The sequence below is a fragment of the Pipra filicauda genome, unplaced genomic scaffold (genome assembly GCF_003945595.2).
Source record: "Pipra filicauda isolate LSUMZ 115617 unplaced genomic scaffold, ASM394559v2 scaffold198_size2598500_pilon, whole genome shotgun sequence".
NCBI lineage: Eukaryota > Metazoa > Chordata > Aves > Passeriformes > Pipridae > Pipra > Pipra filicauda.
In genome coordinates, this window is record NW_024104307.1 from 454532 (window position 1) to 470963 (window position 16432).

Here is a 16432-nt window from a genome sequence, read left to right on the forward strand (position 1 = left end):
CAATCTCTTACTTCTGTCATGTTTAGATATTGTGATGTCATCTGTGAAAATAACAATAAAGACCTACAATTTTGAAGAGACATGGAGTCTAAAGCAAAGAAAAGGAAGCAAATTTCAGGGTTATTTCCATCGTTTGCTTTTTAAAATTACATCAGTTAAAGTACCATTTTTAGACAAAAGCAAAACACTTCTAGAGCTTGCATAGGCATATAAAAGTAAATACAGATGTATTTATATATATGTGTGGGTGTAGGTACATGTATAGAGATAGCATATTAACTAAGGTCACTCATGGGACTCTTCTATTATTATTTCTAGACATTTTATTTATCTTCAAAAGTGTTTAAAAGTCTTGAGAATAATCTGTCAAATGATTCACAGGTAGAAGCGTTCTGCTAAAGACTTTTCACAATGTTGGCAAATCAATTACAAGTGTGTTGGTTATTAACTGCAGGATTACAGTCACAGTAAATGATGAACATCATGAGGACAATCTCATTTAGACATATAGATTTAAAAACTTCTGGTTGAGAAAAATTAAAGGTGTTGATTACAAATTGCTTGGTTGGGAAATACTCTTAAAAATACCTGAGCCAATTTCAAAAGGTTTAGACACTGGGTTGATTAGATCTCAGCGAAAATTAATTTGACATATGCATTTAAACAGTTTGTTTATCTTCCTCAGGTAGACACATGTTCCCAATAGTCAAGGTGTCTTTTAAAATCGTAGTCATGAAGTCAGTAAGTATTAGTCTTCTAGACCATGAAATATAAGATTATTTTTTTTCCTTTCCTTTCTCTTAACCACCTCTGTGTGCTAAAGAGGTGTCTCTCCTTTAGGTGTTGTTTGTGGGGTTTTTTTTGCAACTGTCACATATTTTGACTTTATGAGGAAATAAACCTTTCAATTTTTTGTTTACACCTCCAGTATACTGTGTACATAGCCTTATTTATCACAGGTTATTTATCATTTGCCTTAGAGCAGAATGAAATAACTGTTATTAAGTTGGCTTTCTGACAGGAAGCTTTGATGAGAATCTGGGGTTTACTGACAGTTAAATGCAAAATATTCATGCATGTGTACATACTTTACAGGACTTTAAGTTGTTTTGTTCTGGTTTGATGGGGGTTTTCATTTGTGTGAGCAATATATTTTAAAAATGAAAATACGAACAACTTCTATAAGAAATAAAACTAATACTTGTACAGATCTTAAACGTGTTTGATCTTAATTTCACAGTGTCACATATCTATGAGGTTGTAGGAAAAAGCTATTCTGGAAACAGTTCTCAGGCACTTGGTGAGATAGTAGATAATAAAGTAAATGTGAACATCAGGATTGCTGCCATTGTGAAAACTTGCAGATGTGCATTTTGCAAGATACTGAGAAAAATACAGTGATTTCCAAGAGAAATGCGGTAACCCATCTTGTTCCACATACTTAGTAACAGATGAGTATCAGTGGGAATAATACAAAATAGTTTTCAAATAGACAGGACTTAGACAAGTTAATCCAGGATAAGGCTTTTTTTTCCTTCATTTTCTTGACTCTGTGAAGGGTGTGTATAGTACAGAAAATTTCCAAAATTACTATATAATTGGCAAAAAGAAAAATACTGTTGGATAACAGAATTAAAGCTGATTATTAATTGGACTAAGAAACCACAAATGCAGTAACTGTCATTTCTATAATTCATCATCTACGTTGCTAAAAAATTGTAATAAATTCTCATACTTACTTTAACAATTTAAGTTCAAAAATGTCATGTTTATGTAACATATATATACACATATCTTTCTGTATATATACATATAAGCACATTTTAAGTGATAAATTTACTTATTTATTAATACTGTATCCATTATGAGCAGAGATTTCATAGTCCTTCTATTTCTGTAAAGAACTATTTTATCATATCTGTTAAGGCAAATAGTTGACTTCAAAGGCAAATATCATATAAATCATATCTGTTAAGGCAAATAGTTGACTGGCAAATGTTCCTTTTGACTGGCAAATGTTCCTTTTCTGATCTTCCTACTCTTAGGCTGCTGGTATGCTGTGGCTAAATCATTTGTAATAGAAGTGGTTCTAATAATTAAGATTCACATGAGATAAAGGTTTTGTTTTTCAGTCACTCTACTAAAATTGAGGATTAGGTTGGAGGGGGATAATTCACAAAAAGAGGTGTACAGGATAAACAAAGAGTTGAGTCTGGACCTTTGTTTTGTTACAGATTGATCTGTTTGACGAGACTACTACCTCTTTGGAAGATGGAAAATTATGTTAAAACATCTTTGTGTATATTTCACTCTGTGTTTAATGATTAATTACTTTAATTTATATTGTGTTAGAAAAAATACGTTTTATCATGCACCCAAATATGATGCATTGTATCTTATTTATATATTTTAGAGATACTTAGAAGTTATAGAGAAATGTGGTATGCAAAAGCAAACCAAATCAAACCAAACCAAAACCACGGAAACAACCCTAGCATTGTGTTTTACTTTTAAAATACATGCATATATGTGTTAGTAGGATTAAAAAGAAAATACAAAAGTAAATCCCTGAAATTTTACACTTAGTTGCATAATGTTAGCAACTAAAATGTATATTCGAGCATTCAGAAAGCTGTTTTTCCTTTTATAAACAACTGAAAATATTCTGTGTTCAGTAGATTAGACTAAGTGAGCATCCCAGATATGCTTTGATTTAACAAAATTATTTAACAAAAAAAAAAATAAAAAAGAAATTATATTTCTCGATGTAGTTTGTAAATATCTTTTATGGCTACATATAAACAATTCTCAAACAGATTTACCTTATATCTAGTTAATTACAATTCTTGACTTAAATCTGTGTGAACAGCCTTCCCAGCCAACTACAGAACCAACAATGAGAAATCCCATTCTCAAAAATCATTTAAATGAAGAGCAAGAATTTTTTCAAACAGCCAAAACTGCACAAAGGACTTAATTACATGGTGTCAGGAAAGAACCCTGTGCATCAACGTGATATAAATCGTGACATTAACATTAGCACTTTTAAGGCAAAAATCTGTCCTTAGACGACAGATTAACTCCTCTCCGCTACTAACCTGTTTAATTTAATGTCTACCATATTTTAGTTTTAAAGAAGGACATAATATATGTATGCCTCTATTTGACATGTCCCTTCTGATAAAGACACAAGTGTTCCTAATATCAGTGCTGTTAATTAGTACCAGTCCTTAGTACGAGCTCTTCAATTGCTGCAGGTTTCAATATGGTCCCATAAATGTCAGAAGGGGCTCACTGCAACTTGTATACTTTTTCTCAAAACAAGGAAGATTATTTGGTGGCTGGTAGCTGCAAAAGCTCACAAGGGAATAAATTAGCTATCTGTAAACTGGCATCATGTATAGGAACTCTATTTACTGTGGCTCTGAAAACAGGTTGCACATGGCTGTGAATTGTAACATGTTTATATCAAAGGATGTGTAAAAGTGTGTATATTCATATCAAGAGGTATACATATTGGCTGAAGCAACATGGCTGTTCCTTAATAGCTTCAGAATGTCAGTGAGATTTTTAGTTTTCAGATGTGAAGCCATGAAAGATGAAAGGACCTTATCAGAGGGACAATATCATTGTATCAGAGGGACAGCATCTCTAATGATGCAAAATGTATCCCATTGTATTGCACTGCAGTATGAGCAAAAGAGCTGATGTAAAGAATCCAGGTCCACTATGCTTTTGTTCAGAGATTATAGAGCTATAGCTGAAAATCTAATGAAATAAAATTAAGAAAAATTGATACATCAAAAAATCTTTAGTGTAAGTATGGGACGGGAACTTTTAATGCTAATTCCAGGCTCTAATTTTGAGAACAGGTCTAATTTAGTGCAGGTCTCTGGTTGTTTTGTTTCTGGGAGGTTTTTTGGTGTATGTGTTTTGTTTTGGGTTTTTTTTTCCCATTTTGTTTTGTTTTCAATGTACACAGATAATGAAAAATTATAAATTTTTTGCAATAAAGTAGCCAGGCAAACAGTATTGCACTGAATCATTTCAGAGTGATATAAAGGGGAGGCATATTTAACATAGCCCAGACCTGAAAATTCCACTTGGCAAGGAAACTGTCACTCCAAGGCACTGCAATGTCCATTGCTGTAGTAGCTGAACAAAATAAGACATATTTATGATGTAGAACTTTTCTAGTCTTCTACTAATTGGTGGGAATTTAAGAGTTTGTGGTCAGTTTAAAGATGCATCTCCAAAGTTTAGATTAACCAGCTGACAAATCCTGAAGTCCCATAGAGTGCTTTAAAAGTCACCCATCCTGCTTACTAATTGCTGCATTTGAACTGCTGTCATCTTATTTCTTCCTATGAGAAATACTTTAGACCAGAACATAAGGAAGGGTCAGCAGGTGGAGGTCTAAGGACACTCACAGTGAGTCGCACACTGACAATGAGTTGACAGTGGCTCAGTTCTCACAGGACAGACATATTTATGTTTTTCTATGTTAACAGCAAACACTAGCTACTTTTACTTGCTGACAGCGCATCTACAAAACCCCAATTTCTTATAGCACCCTGAGTGAGCTGTTACTCACAATGGGTGAGTAAATGGTTCTGGTTTTCCCATTGTGCTGTCTCAGAATTGTGGTGTTTTAATAAGAAACCAAACTTCCCTCCACCCCCCTTCCAAAAAAAAAAAAAAAAATATTAGAGGGATTTGGAGCTGAAGAAAAATAGATATGTCAAGTGATCCTTTAGCTGAAGTTTGATACTGCTGGATGAAAGAGTCTCTCCTGCTTTTACCTGCTATACATTGCACACTCTTGCCACTTCCCTAGCACCAGTTCTGGCATTTAACCTCATGTGATCTGAACCAGGGAACAAGAGTAGCAGAAAAGGAACATTGATCTTGAACAACCCACTTTTATGATGATTTAGCTGCTTAAACTTTCTTCTTTTGAGTTCACAGAGACAGTGGAAAAGGCATAAGACAGAACACCTGGGAGCAGAGAGACCAAAAGGAGAAAAAGAGAGCCATTTCTTTTGTCTCTAGCTTGAGATCTTATCTGCATTATTAGAATGTTCTGTAAATCTTAAATTTGTAAATTATTTGAATTCTTCAGAAGCACTACATTGAATCTTGTTAAATCTTATGTTCCTCACTTTTCTGAATTTTCGGTGTCTCTCAATTTTTTCAAGTGTGACATTAATACATTCTGCATAAACTTCAAAGAAAAGATGGTATTTCTGATGACTTATCAGAAATTTCCCAAATTTTATAAACATAATTTATTTACTTAAATTTCCTCTTTACCTTCGCAGATATCAGGCTTGCCTCCAGCAAGCTGTGGGATAAGATGCAAAGATTAAAGGGACAGGGTGCTAGCAAGGGTGACTCAGAAGTGTGTCAGCTACACTGGAGCACACTTGCACTCCTACGGAGATGAGACATGGACTCTGGAGGTAAACAGAAACCAAGAGGGAAACACCAGTGAAATAGCTCAAAGGAATTCAGTGGTGTTCCTCTAGGAAGGCAACGTGCTTGACAGCCCAGACGAGGTTCCTTTAGAGCAATGCAGGCAGCATGGGCGAGAAACAGGAGGAGTTGAAAGCCACCATGCTTCTAGAACCTAGCTGCTATTACTGAAACTTGGTGGGATAAATTCCATTATTAGAGTGCAACTATTGATGGCTACAGGCTGCACAGAAGAGACAGGGGAAGAAGTAGAGGGGGAGGTATTGTCCCCTAAAGAAGTGGATTGAGTGTGAAAAACTGTTTCAGAAGAACAGCCATGAGCAGGTTGAAAGCCTGTGGGTAGGAATCAGAGACCAAGGCAACAAACGGAACCTTATGGTTTATGTCTATTGCAGGCTGCCTGATCAAGGGAGCCTACTGATGAAGTCTGCTCGCTCCAGCTACAGGAGTCCTCCTTCTGGAGGACTTCAACCACCCAAACATCTGCTGGGAAATTAGCATGGTAAACTGTAGGCAATTCAGGAGACTCCTCGAATGCTTGAGGATAACTTTGAGTTTTGAGCCAGGTAATAGACAAGTCTACCAGAAGGGGTGTGTTATGGGTTCTGTTGGACACCAAGGAAAGTGAGCTAATTAGGTACATAAAAATCAAAGGCAACCTGGGCTGCAGTGATCGTGTCTTGGCAGAGTTTGCAGTCCTGAGGGATGTAGGTCAGGTAAGGAGCAAAGTTAGGCCCCTGAACTTTAGGAAAGTATTTTTTCAGCTCTTCAGGAAGATAGTCAGTGGGATCCTGTGAAAGGCTGCTCTCAGGGACAAGGGAGTGGAACAGAGCTGGCAGATCTTTATGGAAATAATCCATAGAGCACAAGAGCTAGCGATTCCCAGGAGCAAGAAACAAGTGAGGAAGGCAAGTGACCAGTATGACTGAGTAGGGAACGGCTGGTCAAACTAAGGGGAAAGAAGCAAATGCACATGCAATAGAAACAAGGACAGGTAACCTGGGAAGAGGATAATGATGAAATACAGTTGTGTAGGGATGGGATGTGGAAGTCCAAGACGAAGCTGAAACTGATCTTGGCAGGGGACGCAAAGAATAACAAATAGGGCTTCTACAGATATGTTACCCAGAAAAAGAAGGTCAAAGAAAGTTTACCCCCACTGATAAACAACACTGGTTAACCAGTAACAATGGATGAGGTAAAGGCTGACATACACAACTTTTTTGCCTCAGTCTTCAAGGATAACCACTCTTCCCACGTCTCGACAGAATGGATAGTAGGATGCGGACTGGGGAAGCAAAGTGCTTCCCACTGTAAATAAAGATCAGATTGACCAACTGAGGAACCCAAATATACATGCCTATGGGACCCAATAAGATACATACCAGAGTCCTGAGGGAATTGGTTGATGTAGTTGCCAAGCCACCCTCCATGATATTTGAAAATTCATGGCAGTCAGATGAAGTCCCAGGTAACTGAAAAAGGGGAAACATTGCACCCATCTTTAAAAGGGGTAGAAAGGAAGACCCTTGGAACTACTGGTCTGTCAGCTTCATGTCTGTGCATGGGAAGATGATGGAACAGATCCTCCTAGAAGTTATGCTAAGGTATATGAAGGACAGAGAGGTGATTCAAGACAGCCAGTATGAATTCATCAAGGGCAAGTCCTGCCTGACCAAGCTAGTGGCCTTCTATGATGGAGTGACTGCATCGGTGAACAAGGGAAGGGTTACAGATGTTATCTATCGGGACTTCTGTAAAGCCTTTGACACGGTCCCCCACAACATCCTTCTCTTGAAACTGGCAAGAGATGGATTTGATGGGTGGACTGTTTGGTGGATAAGGAATTCATTGGGTGGTCGCATCCAGAAGGCAGTGGTCAATGTCTCAGAGTCCCAATGGACATCAGTGACAAGTGGTTTCCCTCAGGGGTCTGTACTGGGACCAGTGTTATTTAGTTTCTTCATTGATGCCGTAGACAAAGGGATTGAGTGTACCCTTGGCACACTTGTAGATGACACCAAGCTGAGTGTTGCAGTTGACACATCTGAAGGACTGGATATCATCCAGAGGGACATGGACAAACTTGAGAAGTGAGGTCATGGGAATCTCATGACTATTAACATTCCAAGAGCAAGGTGCTGCACCTGGGTTGGGGTAACCCGTAGTATCAATACAGGCTGGAGGATGAACAGATCAAAAGCAGCCAAGAAGGACTTGGGGCTGCTGGTGGATAAGAGGCTGGACATGAGCTGGCAACGTGCACTTGCAACCCAGAAAACCAAAAGTGTCCTGGGCTGTATTAAAAGCAGTGCGGCCAGCAGGGTGAGTGAAGTGATTCTGTCCCTCTACTCTGCTCTGGTGAGAACACACGTGCAGTGCTGCAACCAGCTCTGGGGTACCCAGCACAGGAAGGACATTGACCTGTTGGAGCAAGTTGAGAGGTGGGCCACTAAATGATTAGCACAATGGAGAATGTCTTCTCTGAGGAAAGGCTAAGAAAATTGGAATTGTTCAGCCTAGAGAAAAGAAGGCTTCGTGGTGACCTAATTGCCACCCTCCAGTACCAGAAGGAGGACAACGAGAACGAAGGAGAGAGAATATTTACAAGTTATGAGTTATGAGACAAGGGAAATGGTTTTAAACTGAAAAAGTGTAGGTTTAGCCTAGATATTAGGAAGAAATTCTTTACTGTGAGGCTGGTGAGGACCTGGAACTAGTTGACCAGAGAAGTTGGACAAGTCCCTGTGAGCGTTCAAGGCCAGGTTGGATGGAGCTCTGAGTAACCTAGTGGAAGGTGCCCCTACCCATGGCAGGGAGGGGGGAGCTAGATGATCTTTATGGTCCTTTCCAACCCAAACCATTCTATGATTATATGATATACACAATATATACATATTATTTTTTTATGTGATTGCTTATATTATATTTTAGGTGTTTATTTTCAGTCGGTAACAAAAAATAATAGTAGTTGTAAATGGATATTTGAATATTGCAGAGAGTATATACATTGATCATGAAATGAAGACCATGCAGGGAGATCCTATCACTTATGTAAAATCCAGCTTGAAATCAGCAGAGCTGTACAAATTCAAAATACCCTCTTTAAAGTATCAGAGATGCAATAAGTTGCTTGTTGAGTAGACATCCTTTTTTGCTAAGAAAATGCTATCTGTACTATATACATAGATAAATGTATAGACAAATGATAGAATAATTTAAAGCAAAAATACTCATGATCTAAATAAGATTTCTTTGGTGTTCCAATGGTTTTCTTTTATTCCCTGGACATCTGAAGTTCTAGAGCACCCCGTGATACTACTATGAAAGAGTTCTGCCTCATGCTAAATGTAAAATCCTTCTATACATTTTCCTAATAAAAATGCAGTGCAAGCTTATTGTAAATAAAAATTCTATACATGTTCTTAACAGAACGTGTGATCAAAATTGAAAGAAAAAAAAACAACAAATACTCCAAAACTTCTTGGAAAACATCCTGGAAACATGCAAATTTTTAGCTATTTAACAAAAAGAGGTTTATGACTTTTTCACCTTGATGATTTAAAGAAAATATTACTGGGCATTGAACTCTTATTTTATTTTTTTTTTTTTTATTTTTTGAAGGAATTTTTTTCTTGTAAGAAAATAATAAAGAGCATAAATTAAGACAAAAAAATCTGCTTATAAAAAGGTTAACTGTATGCAGATTCTAATAGCTTTAGAGGTTTTTAAATTCTTTAATTCTAGTGGCAAATAAAAAACAAATATAGGAAGTATTCTAGCTACTGGATTTATGCTGTCATGCCTATTTTGACTAAAAGGAATTCTAATTTTATATTTTAGTGGCAGAATGTAGAATATGAAGTTTTTGAATAAAATATTTATTTGAAATATATCTTTATCTTAAAGTTAACTCAATAATTCATTTTAAAATAGAGTGCAGATTAACAATTAGCATTTTGAAATTTTGCAAGTTAGCAAAGTAGTTTTCATAAGCTTGTGTCAAAGACAGTCATTCATAGCTTCTTTTTATAAACATCTGAAACCAGGGAAAATATGCAGAGGAGAAAATATAATTATTTCCTGCTGAAACATGAAAGATGAAAGCTGCCTCCCTTTAGTTGTTTATACACATCTGTAGATTAATGGTTACTGACATAAGCAAATTCAAAAATAGAAAATGTGATGGTTACTGCATTTGGCTCAGTTTCTTTCTTTTTTTTTTTTACGGTAAGGCCTACTTGTTCTTATAAGATCTTCCTATGCAAAGGAACAAACTGTTCTTGAAAAATATGTTTATGGTTATGTGATGCTGAAAACATGATGTAACTAAAAATAATATCAGAATGGAGTGTAGTCTTACTTAAATGCAGTAGTAGTTGTGATGATTACAGATTCTCAAGAGATACTATAGAAAAAACGAACAATGATAATAGAACTTCTAAGAGAATAATTGTATAATTGTTGTTTCTGTATATACTACTGTACTCACAGACAATAACGCAGTAATAAAAATGGTAATGTTAATACATTTTACCCTGTGTGTTTTACTGCAATTTCATCTTTTTCTTCATGTATATGTCTTTTATATATGTATATATATTTTATTTAAAGTAGATGTTAAATACAAGGCCTGTTTAATCATGCTATAATCCTGTATGCCTGAGATAAAAATGGCCATATTTATATTTCATATATAACATTCTTGCATCAAATCTCATTGATCAGCTAATGAAAACCTCTTGTATTCTATTTTCAATAAGAGTAGTCAAAAGTTATATGTTGTAAATTTAACCATTTAAAATAAGCTCCTCTATACTTATACAAATCTTGTCATGTAGAAATCCTGAACTATGTTAGATGTCTTTGGTTAGATCCATGAAATCTAGAAAAAAGCAGTTAAGTCTGAAGAAATGACTGCTAAGTTAAATTAGACATTGTCCTTTCTCTTAATAAGATAAATGCAAAGATTAAAAATATGTTGTGAAGTACTCATCAGCTACATGTTAAAGATGCTTAATGAGATAAAAATTAACAAAGAAGGTAGAGAAGATGTAATATTGATCCTGGTGCCCAAAGGGATTGAATTCTACAGGACACCTCATTTCTAACCTCCCTTTTTAAAAATTTCTTAATAAGTGTTTTTCAACATGAAGTGCGATGTTAGTTTTTATTTTATTTTATTTTGGGTTTTTTTAGCAATTATGTTGCACTTGGAAAAATACTTGGACCATAACTTACACTCATGTAAGCCTTGAAGATGAAATTAGTAGATTTTAAGAATGATCAAGGCTGTAGTTTTCCTTCTACATGAAGAGGAAATTAAAAGATTATTCTCATGATGCAAAATATGTATTTAGCTTCTCTGAAGTTTTCAGGTTTTTTGATAGGCAAATCAGAATAGATCATGCTTCAAATCCATGTATTCTTCATTGTGATCAAGACTGTACTTTACAACATTAGTATTCCATCAATTTAAAATGTGAATGTTTTTTGTAAATTTACTTTCTATATTATGTTTTGATTAACCTTTATGAGTCTTTCTTAACTTTTTTTCCTCCATTCTTGGAATTATTTTTTATTGAATTAATTTACAAATTCTGACATAAACCTCAGGATTCTTCCAGTCAACTCCACTGTTCTTCAAAAATATATCTATAGCAGTTATTACCCTCCAGTTCTTCAGTACAGTAGATGTTTTTAATGAGAATTCCATATGATTGAGTTTTAGAATCTTTTAAACTAACTTTCTCATTTAACTTTTTAAGTTAATATCACTGTGAACGTTTAATGTGATCATTTCCATAACATTTATTTGAAATGCCACTGCAGTCAGCCCAGTTCAGTGGCTTTGAGTGTTTCCAGTACTAAATTTGCTACACATCATTTTAGGTAAATGGTGAACTGGATCCCATTTAGACATAGCAAGGCTAATTTATTTATAGCTTGATGGCTGCACAAACTAGTGCACAAATAAGCATTTGTATTTCCCCCAGGCTTGAATAGGTTGTGCTGAAAATCCATGTTATGCTTTCACTCTTCTTACAACCAAACTAGTTAAACATGACTGAGATTCGCTCATTGGTACTGAAAATCACACATTCTGTCAAAGGTGTTGATTTACCATTTTCCCTTGTGTGCTTTAGACATACTTATTCCAAGAAACAGTCAGTAACACACTGAGAAGTACATAGTATGATATGTAATTTGAATAACAGATATACATGCAGCTGGAAACATTGCTAGTGAAGATTCCTCTTCAATTTATCAATCTTAGTGACATTTCTCTGAGCTTTCATAAATATCTGCTGTCGTATTTGTTGGACTTGGTAAACATAATAAATATAATAGTCAAGAAAAAAATTGCATTTTGAGACAGAAAATTGGGAAGAGGTAAAGAATTGGAATAAAATGGGATTTTCCCACAGATTTTTGACTTGTTTATCCTGAGTATATCTATTTCTTAAAATGTGTATAACATATATATAGTAATTTCTTTCTTTTTCTTTCTTTTTCTTTCTCTTTCTTTCTTTCTTTCTTTTGCTTTTCTTTCATCTTTCACTGTATTTTCTGTCCTTTTCTTTCAGTTGCACTTTCACAGCAGCAACCGCCCTAATATGCATTGCTCAATCAATAATTTTACACTTTGTTGTTACTTCATGACTTGGTAACCAGGAGAACCAACCATGTCCTAGGGTGCATCAAGCACAGCACTGCCAGCCAGTCAAAGGAGGTGATTGTCCTGCTGTATTCTGCAGTCTCATCTCAAATAATGGGCAGTTTTGTGTGTCATAATATGAGAAAAAAATTAGAAAGACAGAAATTAGCATCTTTGGACACCATTAGAGAGGTGTCCAAAGCATAGAAAGGAGGGTTATGAAGATGGTGAAGGGCCTTGAGGGGAAGTCGTATGAGGCATGGCTGAGGTCGCCTGGTCTGTTCAGCCTGGAAGAGAGGAGATTGAGAGGAGACCTCATTGTAGTCTTCAACTTCATTGTGAGGGGAAGAGGAGGGGCAGACACCAATCTCTTCTCTGTGGTGACCAGTGGCAGGACCTGAGGGAATGGCCTGAAATTGTGTCAGGGGAGGTTTAGGTTGGATATTAGGAAAAATTTCTTCACCCAAAGGATGGCTGGGCACTGGAATAGGTTTCCCAGGGAAGTGGTCACAGTACCAAGCCTGACAGAGTTCAAGAAGTGTTTGGACAATGCTCTCAGGAACATGTTGTGATTCTTGGGGCTGTCTCATGGAGGGCCAGGAGTTGAACTTCAATGTCCCTGAGATTCCCTTCCAACTCAGGATATTCTATAATTTTATCATTCTATGACTTAATTACCACAACTCTACAATGTCAAATTCAATTTTAAATTCTACAGTACCAAACAAACTAAAAGTTTGACCTGTCTGCCTTAAAAAAACTAGAATTTAGGCTTCTATTTAAGTTGCTTTCTCCAGTTATTGCATTCACTTCCTTGTCTGGAAGAACAGAATAAAGAGACTCCAAGAAGGAATATATATGTGTATAATCCTTATTTACTTGTATGTACATCCTGACTCTTGAATTAGAATTCTTATGACTGACTTCAGCAACATAGAATGTCTGTTTCTAGAATGGACTGGTCTGGATTTTGGTTCTTATTCTCTTCCACTTAAATAAATTATAAAACTATTTTTACTCATTCAAATTCACACACTAAGACTTCCCATTCCAGTGTAGTTTTTATATCCCTAAATGGAAATGTCGAGGAAAGAATAACTCAGATCTCTATTTTTGCCTTCATATTGGAAACCAAAAGGCATTTTTTATTGCTTATATCCTTTTTCCCGAGGAAAAAGATATAAACTCTTCTTCACAGTATAACTCACCTTTACTTGGGTCTTTTGTGGACACTTTCTCAACTTAAAGTACATATACTGTCATCATCCTCATCAAATATAGACATTTCATAGACTTTGTATTTCTCAGGCAGTGCCAAAGCACTGGATTTTATTTGGTTCTTTTTTATTCATGTGTCTCCATTTACTCTAATGAACTCGAATTAAGTGATAAGGTTAAACATAGCCATCATCTTTTCTGTCCAATCTCTTCCCAGAGAGTTCCTTCCTTAAAAAATATATTTCAAATTACATATGACAGGTGTACTGACAAAATTTTTCTTTCAGTGATTATCAGCAGAGAAAACTCTGAATGGAAAGAATTTCTCTATTTTCCATATATCTTTAAAAGAAGCATACTAAGACTCTTCTCATTGCACATAGTAGTGTAGGTCTTCCCTTCTCATTATTATAAAATAATATTTTATTACTATAAAATATTTTCTAAATATACAATATTTTATTTTTATAAAATAATATTTTATAGCATCACAATTATACAATAAAATCCTGTTCTGTTTTACTTCTACTGCTCTCAGAGATAATTATTAGCTTCTGGAAATTATTTTGCAAATATGCATATTAATCACAAGAGTCAAGGGGTATTTTATTATCTCTCTTAACAATGCCATCATCCTGGACTGATTTTGCAAACCATTACAATAACTCATGACAAATAAATAACTCTTGAGAATTTATCTGTAGTTGTTTTCCTTAGCCTATGTGTTTTATGCTTACTCATCTTTTCAAAGAGACTGTCTCAGCTGCAAGAGAGTGGAGCACTTAGGCAATCATGATAACTTCTGATGAATGTGTGCTGGTGAATATTATCTATGACTTTTTATATTTAAACAAAACTCAGATAATTACTTTTCCTTTTATGATATATTTCTCAAAGAACTTCTAATGTAACTCCACATTTTTATTTTTCAGTGCAGTAGTTATAAGTAGCTGTAAGTTTTTACCCATGAAGACAAATATTTTTGAGACAAAACCAGTTTGTTCTCTGGGGACAGAGTTCATATGGTATCAAAAAAGTCATGACCAAAAAGACAAATTCATATTAAAAAAACCCAAACACTACCACCACCACAACAATCAATATTGATACCAAAGAGAAAAAATAATTAAAAAAATACATTTGTAGGAATATATTTTGCATCATTTTGATATATTAATTGATTTACATACTTAGATGTTTAAAGTTGTTTGTGTCTAAAGGTACAGAAGTTTTTCAAAGCTTATACTTCAAAATACAAAGATGATACATTTTATGTAAGTGATATTCTCAGGTGCAACAAAACTGATAAGACAACCGTATATGCTACATTTCCTTGATGATTCTCCTGGTCTTAAAAGAGCAAAGAGTAGCTTACAGCATGGAAATAGGATTAAAAAGTGGATGAAGATCAAACAAATGAATAAAAGCAGAAACTAATCATTTGTGATACGTTACTGGCAACAGAAATTGTTCCATGGATATTCAGAGAAGCTAGTAGTGAGTGTCTCAAATAAAATTACTTATAAGTTCCAAATCAACTCAAACGCATTTGTATTTGACATAAGGATAAGTTTTTACCTACCGACTCCAGACATCTCTGGAACACTGGCGGTGTACATGTCCTTGGTGAATTTTGGTTCATTGTCATTGATATCATGGATTTTAATGATAAATTCAGACTCTGGCTCCACTTGTCTTCCAGTTTTTCTGTCTATAGCCTTGGCACGTAGCACATACAGGGACTTTTCTTCTCTGTCCAATTTCTTTGCAGCATGAATATCTCCTGTATTTTCATCTATAATGAACAGACTGCCAGCCCCATCTCCTGTTAATATGTATTTTAAATTTCCATCTCCTTTATCTTGGTCAGTGTGTAGCTTCAGAGAGGTAGAAAAGAAGAATTCTATAAATATATGTATTATTATTACAGACCAAATAATTCAGGATATATGAATAAGTCTGTACAATCTTGACTATAATTGGGGTCAGTAGTGGTTATCTTCTGTTTCACTGTTGGAAAAATTGAAAATTTTAGACTCAGTCATACACAAAAAAATAGCTCTTATCAAACTCATAAGGACACAGGAGGATGTGTTGGAATAGTATTTAATTAGAATATATTGGAATAGTATTTAAAATGACCAACTTAAAACAAAAAATTATATTTCTTTTAACAGTCTGACCAGAAATGACCAGAACTCACCTTTTTGAAGATGACAGGGGGTGTAGAACTCCCAGGTAAATAATCCTTGCCTTGCCATTTATTGGTTGCTGATAAGGCAACCAGTTAACTTGAAACAACATAGAAGAAATGGGTTTTAAGGATTAGAGCTTCTGAACTTCCACAAATCACCTGTAACCATTCTGATTTAAGTAATTTATGTTTCTAGTTGTCTTCCTTTCATTTTTTTTTCCTTTAGGAACATCTTACCTCAGTTAATTATTTTTTTCCTTCTAGTCCTCCCCACACAGGAGAAATAATTTTCGAGAACACTAGGAGGTAAATTTTCAAAGGATAAAGAGGGGTTTAACAGTCCTTTTCCTACTCCATCTCTTGTTAAGGGTTCAAAACACTGTCACTGTGAACTTACAGGCACTGGTTATTTTTCCATATAGCACCATTATGAAAAAGTGTCTGAAACCAAAGACAAAACAAGCCACTGAAGCTGACACAGGCACTAGAAATTCTCACATAATGCTCTTCTTCAGAAGTCTATTCTTCTATTTCATTTGCAGGGGCACACAGTCCCTTTTTTGAGCTTGTGCAGGATGCTTTCCTTAGATATATGCTTATAGTCACATCTGGCCACAGATCAGTGACCTGAGTGTTTATCAAATGTGGACAGAGCATTATCCCAGCATTTTTTTACTTCTATGAGTAGAAAAATATAGTATATCATCAACCTGAGAAAATATCAGTTATCAGTATCAGAAAATACAGGATCAGTAAAGGTATGACTCTAAATAGTCACTAGAGCAGTAAGTTATTTTTGCCACATTTTGCTTTGTTTCTGCCTTCCTGCCAGTGTTTGCCTCATGAGCCATTGCAAATTTTTTATTACTCTACCTATCTGAAGAATG

At 35.3% G+C, this 16432-nt stretch overlaps 1 protein-coding gene across 2 annotated transcripts in view; it reads right to left on the minus strand.

The window, feature by feature from the left end:
- The window catches only part of CDH9 (cadherin 9), a 102404-nt gene that overhangs the window by 34705 nt on the left and 51267 nt on the right, over window positions 1-16432 (minus strand). The window contains exon 3 of one of the 2 annotated variants that reach the window (XM_027734675.2): window positions 14934-15228. The exons of the other annotated variant lie outside the window; for it this stretch is intronic. Coding sequence (XP_027590476.1) covers window positions 14934-15228 — 295 coding nt within the window. The remainder of the gene's footprint in view (window positions 1-14933; window positions 15229-16432) is intronic. 2 annotated transcript variants of the gene reach the window in all.